Source organism: Octopus bimaculoides, chromosome 2, assembly GCF_001194135.2.
Source record: "Octopus bimaculoides isolate UCB-OBI-ISO-001 chromosome 2, ASM119413v2, whole genome shotgun sequence".
NCBI classification, from domain to species: Eukaryota; Metazoa; Mollusca; class Cephalopoda; order Octopoda; family Octopodidae; genus Octopus; species Octopus bimaculoides.
In genome coordinates this window covers 36,308,350-36,322,507 of record NC_068982.1, presented here as the reverse complement: position 1 = coordinate 36,322,507, position 14,158 = coordinate 36,308,350, and the positions used below count along the sequence as shown (strand labels likewise).

Here is a 14,158-nt window from a genome sequence, read left to right as displayed (position 1 = left end):
ACTATGTTGGGGCTCCATATATGCTAAGTTGTCTAGTGTATATTGTTAACTGTTAGGGAATTAAAATTGTTTATATCAACAAAATCATTGAACAGAAAACCTAACAAAAGAGTTATTGAAGAAACTAATACAGCATTTTGTGAACAAATAGTGCCATTGATTATATGTTTACATTAAACCTAATCACTAGTTTTACATCTAGAGCGATAAGGAGATGTTTATGAAACCTAGCCATAATAAATATCACAAAGTAATTTTTGGACACCAACACTAAGTTTATTGACAATTTTCTTAACAATGTATGTATAACATTTTAATCAGAAGGAAAAGTAGTGCTCATGATCCTTCACAGTGCCCCCAAGAGTGGTGGAAGGAATATATCTTCAAACTGGAAACCTGGACCGAATATAAGTGAAAGGCTCCAATACTTAAGAGTTACTTGTTTCTGATCATCAGCTGCATTTTTAGAGTCCTGTAATTTATCACTTCTAGTGAATCAAGAGAGATTTATGTGTGTGTGTGTGTGTGTGTGTATATATATATATATATATATAGTTGAAATTTACAGAGAAACAAAAGATGAAGACAGGTGTATGAACAACAAACAGGTGTATTAGTTTGATGCTCAGGAAAGTGAGAAAGTCTTACTTTTTGAGCCTACGCTCTACAACAGAAAGGAATAAGAAAAAATAAACAGAAAGAAATTTTAAAAACTTTGGGATTTAGCGATCAAGCATATGTATATAAAATGTGCACTGTTTTTACACAGTCTCTGTCTATCAAATTTCACAGACATCACATAGGTTGAGCCAAGAGTATTGTAGAAGACATTTGCCTAAGCTACCATTTAATGGGATTGAATCAGAAATGACTTGGTTGCAAAGCAGCCTTCTTAACCACATAGGCATGCCTGTGCCCAGTTACTACTCCATTTGATAAACATATAGTGTTTATTTTATATCTTGTGTCAGTGATAGAAAATCTAAATCATTATTTTTAGTGCAAGGATTTCTTTGTAAGGCTTTTCTTTAATGTTTTTGTTCATTATCTCAAACAGGTTTTACATATTCAAAACTTAGAAAAATACTCAGATCTTTTACACTCGCATAATTTTCTTTTTCTTTATGCTTGTATAGTTAGGACATATGTTTTTAATTTTGACAGCTGAAAAATGTATTTTACAAGATGCTAAATCGTTTTGAATAACAAACACATTATAGCAAAATGTGTATGTATTACTTGTTACATACATCCATACTAGTGTGCATGTGTGTCTGTGTGTTTAAATCCATACCATGGTTTTACAAATATATCTATTGATACTAGAGAAAGTGAATCAGTTAAAAATGTGATTGATAATTTAAAACAATGCTTTGACTAGTAAAAATTTCTACCCATGATGTGCCCCTATTTTAACAAAACTAGTGTGTTGATAAAGGGTTTTCAAAAATTTTTTTTTTATAGGATCAAGGTTAGACTGATGTATGATATGTTGTCATCAGTTTGTGGTACAGGAGCAGCTGATGTTTCTTTTTCTAAGTACAAGTTGTCTAATATAATCCTAATATTGTTCCTAGGTTACATTGTCTATGTTAAGGCTTAGTGCTTAAGGTATTCAGCTCACAATCATAAGGTTACATGTATGCTTCCTGGCAGCAATTTCACATTGCTCCAATCCACCCAGCTAGCAAAAATGAGTTATATCTATATTCAAAGAGTCAGCCTTGTCATATGTTAAGGGTACACATGAGAACTATGTTAAGGGTACACATGTCTGTGGAGTGCTCAGCCACTTGCACATTAATTTCACAAGCAGGCTGTTCCATTGATCATATCAACTGGAACTCTCGTCTTCATAATTAATGGAGTGCCAGTTACATTGCCCATACTTTGGTGTTATGTACTGATATATAACTTTTCATCAAAGGAGTTGCACCATAAGAAATCTTGAGATTTTTGTTAAAGGACCGATGTAATTATAATATTGCAATAAGTATTCATTTATTAGAAGGGGAATTGCTTTATTACAAAGGTTAGGTGAGTTAAACCAGAGTATGTTCCTCTCTTCCTGCATGTTATTTCTTCATGCAGATTGTGTTTGGTTGTAGCGACCTGCTGTCCTGTCAAATGCCTTTTATCTCGTTCCTTGATTCTATTACACATCTACTGGTGATCACTTATACATATATAGATACCTGTATGAAATCATGATAACACTAAACTTTAGCATTAAAAGTTACACAAACAGCAGAACAAGGCACCACTGCATAGTTCCAAAGATCCCAACATCATCAACATACAAAGCCAGATACTGAAATGGCTTGGGCTTCAAGAGCCCACAGCTCTTCAGTATCCTTTCAAAAAGCCTGAGAGAGCTGCATGGTGTGGATGTAGGTATCTTCAAAACAAAACTGGATCTCCTTCTGTCAAGGATTCCAGGTGAGCCGTCCTCACAGCTAGAAATACAGATGAAGGCAGCAGCATCAAATTCCCTCATTCACCAAATGTCACATATCAGAGGAAGTTTCAAATAGTGAAGACTTGGCAAAGCCAACGGTGGTGCCCCAGAACTAGTTAAAGAGTTACATAGTTATCTACACACTTTTAATGATATATATGATACATTCTTGTATCTGAAAACTATTTTGATCTACTAAAATATCAAATAAACCAAATGATTTTGTTATTTTTAATAAAAACATATATGGTCCAATCAATCAAATATGACTTAAATATTTCCTTAAGTTCACGTGTGTGCATATGTATGTGCGTGTATATATGTGTACATGTATATGTGTATGTAATATAATGTCTGTATGGAGATAATGATGCAAATAAACATATAAACAAGCTTGGGCTTTATATAAAATATACATATATAGATTCAAATAAAGACTAAAATGTTAAGATAATGAACAGTCATCTAAAAGTCTATAGATATTTATATATTAAGAGAGCAGATTTATGCACAGTACAAGGACACAAAAAACTAAGGGGAGAAAGTATGGTATTACAGGTCCAACAGCTGTTTCTGGGGGCTCGAAATTACATAATAATGGTAATAAATGGAGTTCACTCAAAGTTAACAATATTCAACGTGTAGTGAATGCATATAGACATAGTAAATCCAGCCTCTGTATTCAGGGTGGAGAGATTGGTATACCACACACACACATGACTCTTTCCCTTCTTTTTAAGTGTTAAACTAATACATTTGTTAAAACTTATCCCACTTAGATTTTCTTTTTGTACTCATTGCCTAATATATATATTCTTAGCTCTTAAATGAACTCCTTCCCTTTTTGTTCAATACCTCACTTTTTACCTCTTTTCCTTCTCTTCTCCTCCCATTTCCTCCTTTCCTAACACCCCTAATCATTTTTTACCCTCTCACCACCTTTACTCATTCTCTTATTTTGTATGTATTTTTATATGTGTGTGTGTGTGCATGTATGTATATATATATATATAGATAGATTGTGTACATACATAGATACATGCACACACATACATATATATATATATGGAGTCCTTCTTGACATTATTCCAGCATTGACGTAATATTGACAAATAATCAAAGTTGCATCATTCCTCTATGCTTTCTTTCACCTTTGAAAATAGTTATACTTGTTCATTGATTCAGTAATGCATCAAGTTATTTTAAGTATAACTTATGAACTGGTCTGCTTGTACTTCTGCATTCTTTTAATGGAATAATATGAAAGCAATATTTCGATTGTGACAATGTTCTTTGGTTTCATTACCCTTTTATATTTAAGTTTATCTATAAAAGCAGTCATAATGAAATAAATAAAGATAACTTTTCTATTAATTGCATGGGTAAGTCCAGTTAGCCGAAGATCTTAAATCATATTCCCTAATTAGAAGCGACTAAACATTAGCACTAAGATTGTTACTGATTAATATTAATCAGAATGAGATGATTGGGTATAGTTGTATGGACACTAACAATTTGGCACAGCTGAATGGACATTCGGCCTGCATTGATGGTGGAGGCAAACACACATGCATATATGTATGTGCAGAAATATACACATACAAATAGAAAGGGTGAGAGACAGGCAGACAGACAGAGAGGAAGGAAACAAACGTGACTAACATAAACACTTTCCCTCCCCTCACACACAGAAAGACAAATATGCTCACACATAAGCATAGAGCAATAATATATATATATATATATATATATATATATATATATATATGTGTGTGTATAGTTTAGATGGGATGCAGTTTGGGTTCGTGCCAGGAAAAAGCACCACTGATGTTATATTTCTGGTAAGACAGCTGCAGGAGAAAGCCTTTGACAGGGTCGCCCAATCCCTTATCTAGTGGTCAAAGAGGAAACTAGCGATAGATGAATGGTTAGTGAGAGCTGTGCGAGCCATTTACAAGGACACTGGCAACAAGTATGTATATGTATTTATATATGTATATATGTATGTATGTATATATGTATACATACATACATACATACATACATATATATATATTTATATATATATATGTATGTATATACACAAGAGAGAGGGAGTAGAACCTATATTCTAATATTTAATAAAAGAAGCTAAAATAGCATATTTGAATGAAATGAGACCATGTCAATGCTCTCATTGTACTCTTGATTTTTTAGACTATATATAGTACTGTAAATGAAATTCACATAATTTCAAAAGTTGCATTATCTTAATTCTTTTCTACTATAGCTGATCTATCTCAAGGCGTCATTAGAAGGGGAACAAAAGCTATCTTTATTTTCTTTTTATGATTTAGACTTAAACTCAAATAATGATAACACAGCTATTTTTTGTGTAATCGGCTTAACTAAGATTATGAACCGATGTAAGAAAAAGTTAATAATGAGAACTAAAATATTAAATGCCTGTGGTAGAACTGCTGCTAGTCATGATTTAATTAATTAAAGGCTGATGAATGTTTTCCTCTCATGTATAAAAATACTACAAAGTTAAGAATGAAAAAATAGAATTCTTGTTAGATATAATTAATCCTTTTCTTTCAATAGACCAGTTGAAGTACATTGTTTTTGTTTCAATTAATTTGGAAAATAATTAAAAATTTCATAAATATAACTTTAATCATTATTAAGCTGTGAAACATAAATTAACATGAAATTTTAAAGCAAAGTTTCATTTCAGATAATTTTAACCCTTTAGATTTTAAAACCTCCATATCCAGCCCAAATATTATCCTTGTTTTATGTTCAAACCAGCCAGATCCAGCCTCTCATACCTACCCTACAATGTAATGTATACGACAGGCTTCTTTCAGTTTCCATCCACCAAATCCACTCACAAGGCTTTGGTCGGTCCGAGGCTATAGTAGAAGACACTTGCCCAAAGTGCCACGCAGTGGGACTAAACCCGGAACCATGTGGTTGATAAACAAGCTACTTAACAAAGAACATGAAATTCATCAAAATCTTCCTTTTTATTTTCTATCTTTCTTAAGACCATAGAAGGGTAAAGGGTAAAAACCCCCTTTGGTCATGAATGACCATGGAATTGCACCTAGAAAGTTATCCTCCATGGCACAAGTCCAGGCAAGGTTGTTTAAGGAAGACGAGCAGTCACCCATGCATACCAGCCTTCCCTCTCCATACCACTGATATCCAAGGGAAAGGCAAAGGCTGCTACAGTTTGGCACCAGTGATATTCAACTCATTTCTACAGCAGAGTGAACTGGAGCAACGTGGAATAAAGTATCTTGCTCAAGAACACAACACACAGCCCAATCCAGGAATCAAACTCACTACCTTATTGTGTGCCCAATGCTTTAACAACTGAGCCATGCACCTTCACCTTGAGACCATTAAATATAATAAATCTGGACTAAGTTTTCCTATAAGCTCTTGGATGTAGAAGACATGGATCTTAATGTTGATTCATTCAAATAACAATTGGTACTTGAAATTAATCAATGTTGGGAGAATCATTAGAGAATCAAAAATATTGCTTTGTTTCATTTGTCCAGGTTCTGTACATTCTGAGTTCAAATATTACCCATGTCAACTTTTCATCCTTTCATCTTTCCCAAGTTGATAATGTACAATTCAAGTCCTGGGGTTCATACTACTCCTGTTCTTTTTTTCCCTAAAATTACGGGTTTTGTACCTATGTAAGAAATCAGTATTAAAGAAAGATGTTGATTGTCTATAACACGTCAGTATTTATTAAAGATAAAGTCAAAATAGTTTCATTATTTCCATCACCAAAATCAAAATTTCATAATCTAAATATTATTATTTTTTTGCTTTTATATCCATTTAACTTTTCAGTATAAATAGAACTATTTTCACGGACAAAGATATTTGCATATTGTTGGTGCATCTCTTACATATAAAGTACTCTTAAGGTTTAAACTTATGGTGGGCAGTAGTTCAGCACCTTAAATATTTTGTAATTGTTCTTCTTTATATTGTTTCAATTGTGTGTATGTGTATATATATATATATAGAGAGAGAGAGGGAGAGGGAGAGGGAGAGAGAGAGAGAGAGAGAGAGAGACCTTTTCCCATTGTTTGGATTTTTATTATTATTAATTTTGCTTTCATCTCTTTATAGGATTCTGAAATATACATTTTGGTGTGTGAAGTACATTTTGGGAATAGATGTTGAAACAAGAGGAAAGAAAAATCTCGAAGTGGTTAAAGGGCCTTATATAATTACATGCAACCACCAGAGTTCCCTTGATTTCATTGGTAAGTGACAGTCTTTTAAATACTATTTTGTATTTACATATTCCTTATCCATAACATCTTCTGAAAAGCTCATTTAAGAAAGATAAAGACAAAGTTTCATTCTAGAAAAATTATAATCTTTGATCATTTATATTAGAGTTGGTGAGATCCCCACCCACAAGTAAAAATTTCTCATGTATTCAAATTTAAAACTACCCACTGACAAAGTTCTCTAAAGACCCATAAAAAATCAAAGTTTAAACCTTAAGAAACAAAGCAATAATTTAAGTACCTTTTAGTAACCAATAAAGCATCGACAATATTCTTTTAGCTGTTTCACTTGTCTTGTGATATTAATCATGAGTTGGAATTTGTACAAATTGAAGATGTAATAGTCAGTTTTATTGCAGCCGATTAACATTTAGCATTTGGTAATTCATTAAATCAGTATTGATGTGCATATAACTCTTCTAACATGACTAATACACATAAAAGTTGCTAGCAATACTGTTTTATTTAATGATAAATGGATAGTTTATTATTTTTATAAAGAAGTAAAATTTGTATCATATTTGTAAAGTTTCAGTTACACTTTATAAAAAGTTCTGTCTTGAATCTTACTATTTGACCAAACATAAAAAACCTAGAAAACAGAAAGAGATCCTAAGTTTAGACAAACTCATTTTTAGAAGGATCTTTATGCAAACAGCAGTTTATTTTTTAAAAGACATATATCAGAAATACTTCTGCAAGTTATGAAATGTTTAAGCTAACTGGAAAGAGAGTGAAATTGTGCATTGAAGGCTACTGCATGAATTTTAACTCCAGAACAGGCAGATTGTTTGTGAATTTCAGTTTCTGACTATGTAAAAGGATAGCTAATATTGTCCAAGTAAGCTTAAAACAAGCAGCATCAGAATGTGTGTTTTTATTCAATAGTTGTTGATAATACAACAGATATAGTAAATGCAACTCGGTTAGCTATATTTGTATGTGGGATCTTGACAAGCTTTGATACACCATTTCACTTGTTATAAAACTGATGCATGGGATTATCATCGGTGAAGATGTTTGAGGTCAAATCAGTAACAATTATTTTGATTTGCCCTACATAAAACTTAATTATGGATGGTACACCATCTATGGTAGGTGTATCTTTACTTGTATCTTTACTCAAAAAAGTATTTGAGTACAACTGAATAGTGTCTTATTCACCAAAAACATTTACATGTACATTTTCTAAAGAATAAACTATGTAATGTAAGTGTAACAAAATATTAACTTCATAATAATATAAGGGATTGAATAAAGAGTTTAAAGAAAATCTGAAGGACCTCAAAGCAAAATATAACTTATTGGACTTTTCACCTTTAAGCAAAGAGTGCTTGTTTAAGTACTTTTATGAACTGAGAATTGAAAGTCTTTATGGATGTCAACTGAATTAGATTACCAAAATGGTTTGGTTTGATATTTCTGTTTGACCTTACAAGGCATTAAATAATCTCAAGGTAATGGTTGGGTTCGGAGTTCAGTTTGTAGAAAGACAGCAGAAAATTAAGTGTTGTTGACATCATTTATAAAGTGTACATATCAGAAATGTAAATAATAGGATTCATGAATCAGTAAATAATATAAATACATGTATTTCCATCAACTTAAAATAAAAGTGGTTAGTTTTCACAACAGATATGCCTTTAGTATATGATACAGAAGTGTGTCCCAATTTTTCCAAACAGTCGAAGCTTTTATTCCATGTATATTAAGAAAAGAATATTTGAGTGCACAGAACTTGACACTACAGACTCGTGATATTATTTGCAAATAACTGGAATTTAGTATTATGTACTATTACTTATATCAATGTGTCAGTAAAAAGTAGGTATGGGCACAAAAGATTAAGTGCAAATAGGCTAAAAAAAATAAAGTTAGTACACAGATATAGGCATGTAATATATAGAAACAATAGATGCTTGGTAAAAAGGTTCTTCTGGTATTATAACAGACTGTACAATTTGTATATTGCCAACTTTATCGCTTCCTCAACTGCAGCTGATCTTCTTGCCTCTGCAAACATTGTAGAATCCTCCTACCATTCACTTCTCAACCAAAATGTGACTTAGCAATACTTTTGCTGCCTGTTTCATTCCCCCCTCCCACACATACACAGGCATACAAATTTCCATCTAAAGTATTTTTCCAATCAACCTGCTAGAAATAGTAGCCAAATCAACTTCAAATAACACCCAACCATCTAAAAATGGAAAGGATACTTTAAGCTAATGTAGACACCCTTAAAAATACAGAACCAGGAAATACTTCTACCCTGATCAATTGACACTTTACAAAGCTGAAGAAAGACTCTCATTGGAGCACTACTTATTTAGACTATATAAATTATCGGCTTCTCTTACCAGCATGCCACAGTCTCTGGTTCACAAACATAGTGTTTCTTCTCCTCCTTCTTTTTAATACTATTACAACTACAAAGACCTCCGATCTAACAATCCTCTTCATCATCATCATTTAACGCCCATTTTCCATGCTGGTATGGGTTGGATGGCTTGACAAGAACTGGTAAGGCCAGGGTCTGCACCAGGTTTCATAGTTTTGCCATGGTTTCTATGGCTGGATGCCCTTCCTAATGCCAACCACTCCACAGAGTGTACTGGATGCTTTTTAAATGGCACCAACACCAGTGCTTTTTTTTTACATGGCACCAGCATTCACACCAGTGCTTTTTACATGGCATCTCGGTTTTAGAATCTCAAGTCTGTTGTGATGGATGAGCGGGTCTTCTCAAGTACAACAATGTGCCACATATCTCAGTCCTCTGTCATCTCCTTTATAAGGTTCAGCATTTTGAGATTGGTCTTCAAAACTTTGCCCTATATCTTCCTGGGTCTCCCTCTTCCACAACTTCCCTCCACTTTACATGATCAGCACTTGACTTGCCATCCATTTGTCTGAGTAAGCATTCACTTCTGCAATCCTAAGCATTTCTTCCACTCATTCCACCCTAGAACTCCTTCTTTACCAACATTTTTCCTATTGACATGATCTTAGACATTCAAACTGAACACCAGCTTCTGCAATGGCTTTCAGCAGTCATAGATACTGCCCTCTTCTTAATTAATGCTAAGGAAAAAAAACTAGAGCAGTTTTTGGACACTTAAGAACTTACTGGTAAAATGATATTTTAGTGATTACTTAGTAGAATAAAGTAACCTATGCCAACATTGAGAAAATGAACATTGAAAGCAATATTAGTGTGACACTAGTGAAATTTGTGTGTGTGTGTATTCTAGTCCACATGATGCACATAGCTTTGGTGGATGTTTGTCAAATGCACCAATCTTGTGCCATTTCTTTTCTGTTCATCTCAATATTCTTCCTTCATTTTCCATCACACCAGTGTTACGTTTGTTTTCCACTCTATCCATCTGAATACATCACAAAAGAGCTACCGTCTCATCTACAGATGTGACCAGCTATCTCCAACTCAAAAAATGTTATTAATTTATCAATAAGTGTTACATTAACCATTTCTCTCACTTTCTCATTGGTTACATTATCTTGCCTCCTGATTCTAATATCCTAAGTATGGCTTCTATTCAAAAGCTAGGAATTTAGCATGAGATGTGGTGGTACTGTGCTAAATTTGGGGTCCATATATATAGTAAACTTACCAAGGTTGTATAAATTTTTACCTTGGTATGTGTCAAGAGACAGTTGAACTTTCATATAGATTACTTGTTCTGTTTTATTAATTTCTTTCTTAATTCTACTTAATTCTTTTCTCAAACCTCCACTTAGGCACTTCCATCCAGCTTGTCTCTTTACCTCCCATTCCTTTTGTTGTGTTCACTTCCCCCACCCCAAATCTTCATCCCTCTGGAATTCCTTCCCTGCTCATAGCTTTTTGACAGTTGTTGACTTAAAAAATTCAAGAAAAACATTATAGCATCAACCTCACTGATCTAAGAGGTCTTACGAAGGCCATAGACACTGCCCCTTCATCCAGACCCAGCAAATAAAAGAAAAAAAACTCTAAACTAAGTGACTCTACTAATTTTCCTTTTGTATTATAACTGTATGGATTAACCAAATATATATTCATCACTTCTGTCTTTGAATATTTAATAACTGGGCCACTTTTACTTCCTTCTCTTATTAAACTATTCGATATCATATTTCTTCTGTTCTTGTAATTGTCATGAGAATGTCAGTATAACCTAGATTAACAAGCGTCTTATCCATCCATTGTATTTCACAAACTCTTTCTTGAAAAAACTTTCTCCTCACGTAATTGTTTAACACAAAATGTAGGGGAGACAGTGCAGCATGCTGAATCTGTCTCAACCTCAAAAAGTTTATTGAAAATTCCATCCATCATAATCTTACACTAGTTTCTTTATACATGTTTGAGATATGCCATCATCATCATCATCATTTAATACCTGATTTCTGTGATGGCATGGAAGTTAGCACCATGGTTCAACAGCAACTATTGAACCAGAGAACTGTGTAGAGCTCCTATGTCTGCTTTGCCATGTTTTTTAATACTGGATGTCCTTAAAGGCAACCACTTTATTGAGCGACTGAATCCTTTTTACATGTACTGGCACTAGTGAGGTCCTGAAGTAACTCACAAGACAAGAACTCCTCTCAACTGAATGTTGGTATAGTATTAACCCTTTAGCATTTAACCCAGCCAGATCTAACTTCTCATATTTACCCTACAATGTCATTCTAAGAGTATACTATCACAACTTTGCAATATTGAAGTTACGAGATACTGCCTGATTAATTCAAAATACTGTGAATAAATAAACAATAGAAAAAGAAATCTAAATCCTAAAGGGTTAAGGGAAGTGAAAGTGTGATAGTGACAGGAGTAGGGGTGTTGCTGAAGGGGAGATACAGGTACAATCCTCATATTAGGCTTCTATATAGCTCCTGTCTATCTGATTTCACTTACAAAATATGGGTTAACTTGAGGCTGTAGAAAATTCCATTTGCCCAAGATGTTACACAGCAGAATTGAAACTGGAGCCTCGTTATTGCAAAACAAACTTCTTAACAATACTATATAGCACAAGTATGTAAATTAGCACCATCCACCATGGTGCTAACTTAATTTTCGACTGCTTTATATAACAGCTGATATATTTAATTAATTGAGGAAGGAAGCCAGGTACATCTTCTTTGAGGAGCCATCAACAAATCATGAAACAGTCTTTCAGGAGATTCCCTCCATCTTTTTTTCTTCACATCAATAGCATATATCCATATTTAACCAACTGTGAGAGGTTTATAATGTTTAAATTTATTGCAGTTTTTCAGATTAATAATCTATTGTGCACAAAATAGATAGTGTGTATGTATGTTTGTTTAAGTGTAATAGTTAGCACAACTACACAGCATGCAATATAACAACTTATTTCTATAGTCTATATTAAATATACATGCTACACCTTGAATACTGTGCAGATTGAGATCCCCATTGACAGGCCACTAATATGTCATTGTAACTACTTTGAATCTTCAAACTTAGACAGTCAAAAGTTGTGATGTCCTTTTGGTGTTGTGGTTAGCACAGTTACATTATGTACAGCAGACATGAGGTTCAAATTGCACAGTTGCTCTCACAACTTTTATTTTCCCCATCTTCTGTATTCTATATACATGCACACATAAACTCATACATTCATTCTGCAATATTTAGCTAGGCATCTTACCTTTGTAGTTATTCTTGTTATATGTAATGCTGTATATAAAACATGAAAAACAGAATGCAGCATTTATTATTTCAATTTAGTTTTAGTCAAACGTTTGCTTTTATGCAAACATTACATTTTTTTCTTTTTTGTATTAAATCTCTTTAAAAAATTGCCAAACTTTAAATCGCTTCTGGTTTGACTAAAAATCTACAAATACAAAATTTTTCTTTTTCTTTTTTTCCAAATCTGTTCCAGATGTATTTTGAATAATAAAAAAAAAAGAGGTAATTAAACAAAAGAACCTGTTTGAAAATTTGGATTGTATGATGGGTGGGGATATATTTTATTAGTTAAAATGCCTTGATGAGTTATGTAAACACTTATTTTAATGTAATTTTTGGGTTGTGTCTTGAATTTTACACATAAAATGAAATTTTATATGCAGCATTGTATTACCATGAAACTTCTATTTCTCTGTTAACTATGGGAAAAAAAGAAAAAAACATAAATTCGAGAAAATTAAGAACAGTAGCTCATATTATGCATGTGTTAACTTACTTGGGGAAATGGAGAAATCTACAAGTTGTAAGTTCTGTTGTGCATAAAACATATGATCACTGCCTTCTGATTATATACTCTGCCAAAATGTGATAAGATCTACGAAGTGCAGAACTGAAAGTCACTACTTTGTTTCATTGATGCAGATTTGGAAATAAAACTGTTCATACATTTTTCTGACTGATAATCAATTATTCAATGACCTTTCATGTCAATCTCTCTTTTATAACCTAACTTAGACTACACCTCAAAAATTTGGTTTCCTCTTCTGGGCTACATCATACTTTCAGCACTGAACAGTCACTGCTTACTTATTTGGAACAGTGCAGTCATGCATATAACCTGGCATGCATCCAAAATGATGTCATTTGCCTTATAGAGAAGACTTTACACACCAGTATATTCAACTGCTTGCCTACTACATGGTGTGTTGTCTCTGTCGCCTCTATTGCTGCTCATCTGAGCTTGCTAATTTCATACTACTCCCTCACAAAATCACACATTGCACCTCTTTCTCTTCTTGTTAATCCTATTGTGCCTTACTAAGACTCCATACTAAACAGCTTAACCAGTTCTTTCTCCTTAGAACTACAACTTTCTGAACATCCTTTCTACCTTCATCCAATGAGATATTTTGAATTACAAGCTGTGGAAGCTTCTGTGAATTATTACTCGGTTCACTCTCATTCATATTACATCCTTCCAGGCTACAAAAGAACACTTTGTATAATGAAGTCCTTGTATAACATGCCTGGGTAAAAGACTGGATGGTCACAGCTAGAGTGCTTTGATCAATCAGGACTGACTTGGTGCTAAACAACAACTTTGTTACACATACATTCAAGTTAAATATCAATTGTGTTTACCACACTAGTGTGAAAGGGCTTCTAGTTATTATGGGCAATAGGCCTTTTCTAACTGAAATGATAAAAGCTATCAATAAATAAAGGTTGTCAAGTTGAAATGTTTTTGTCAAGATATAAGTGAGATTAAAGAGACATTTGTTGAATGTTAGATCTTTCCTTTTAGTTTAGACTTGCACTTTAAGATATGTTTTTTTTAGCTGTAATAATATTTAACCATTCTAGAATAGACGTCTGTTTTTTAACTAAGAGTACATTAGGCTTCTTTTTTTATCTTTTTTTTTTTTTTTTTTTTTTTTT

At 33.2% G+C, this 14,158-nt stretch overlaps 1 protein-coding gene across 1 annotated transcript in view; it reads left to right on the top strand.

Moving 5' to 3' along the window:
- The window catches only part of LOC106878776 (1-acyl-sn-glycerol-3-phosphate acyltransferase alpha), a 70,834-nt gene that overhangs the window by 39,722 nt on the left and 16,954 nt on the right, over positions 1-14,158 (top strand). Inside the window, exon 2 of the mRNA XM_014928105.2 lies at positions 6,602-6,738. Coding sequence (XP_014783591.1) covers positions 6,602-6,738 — 137 coding nt within the window. The remainder of the gene's footprint in view (positions 1-6,601; positions 6,739-14,158) is intronic.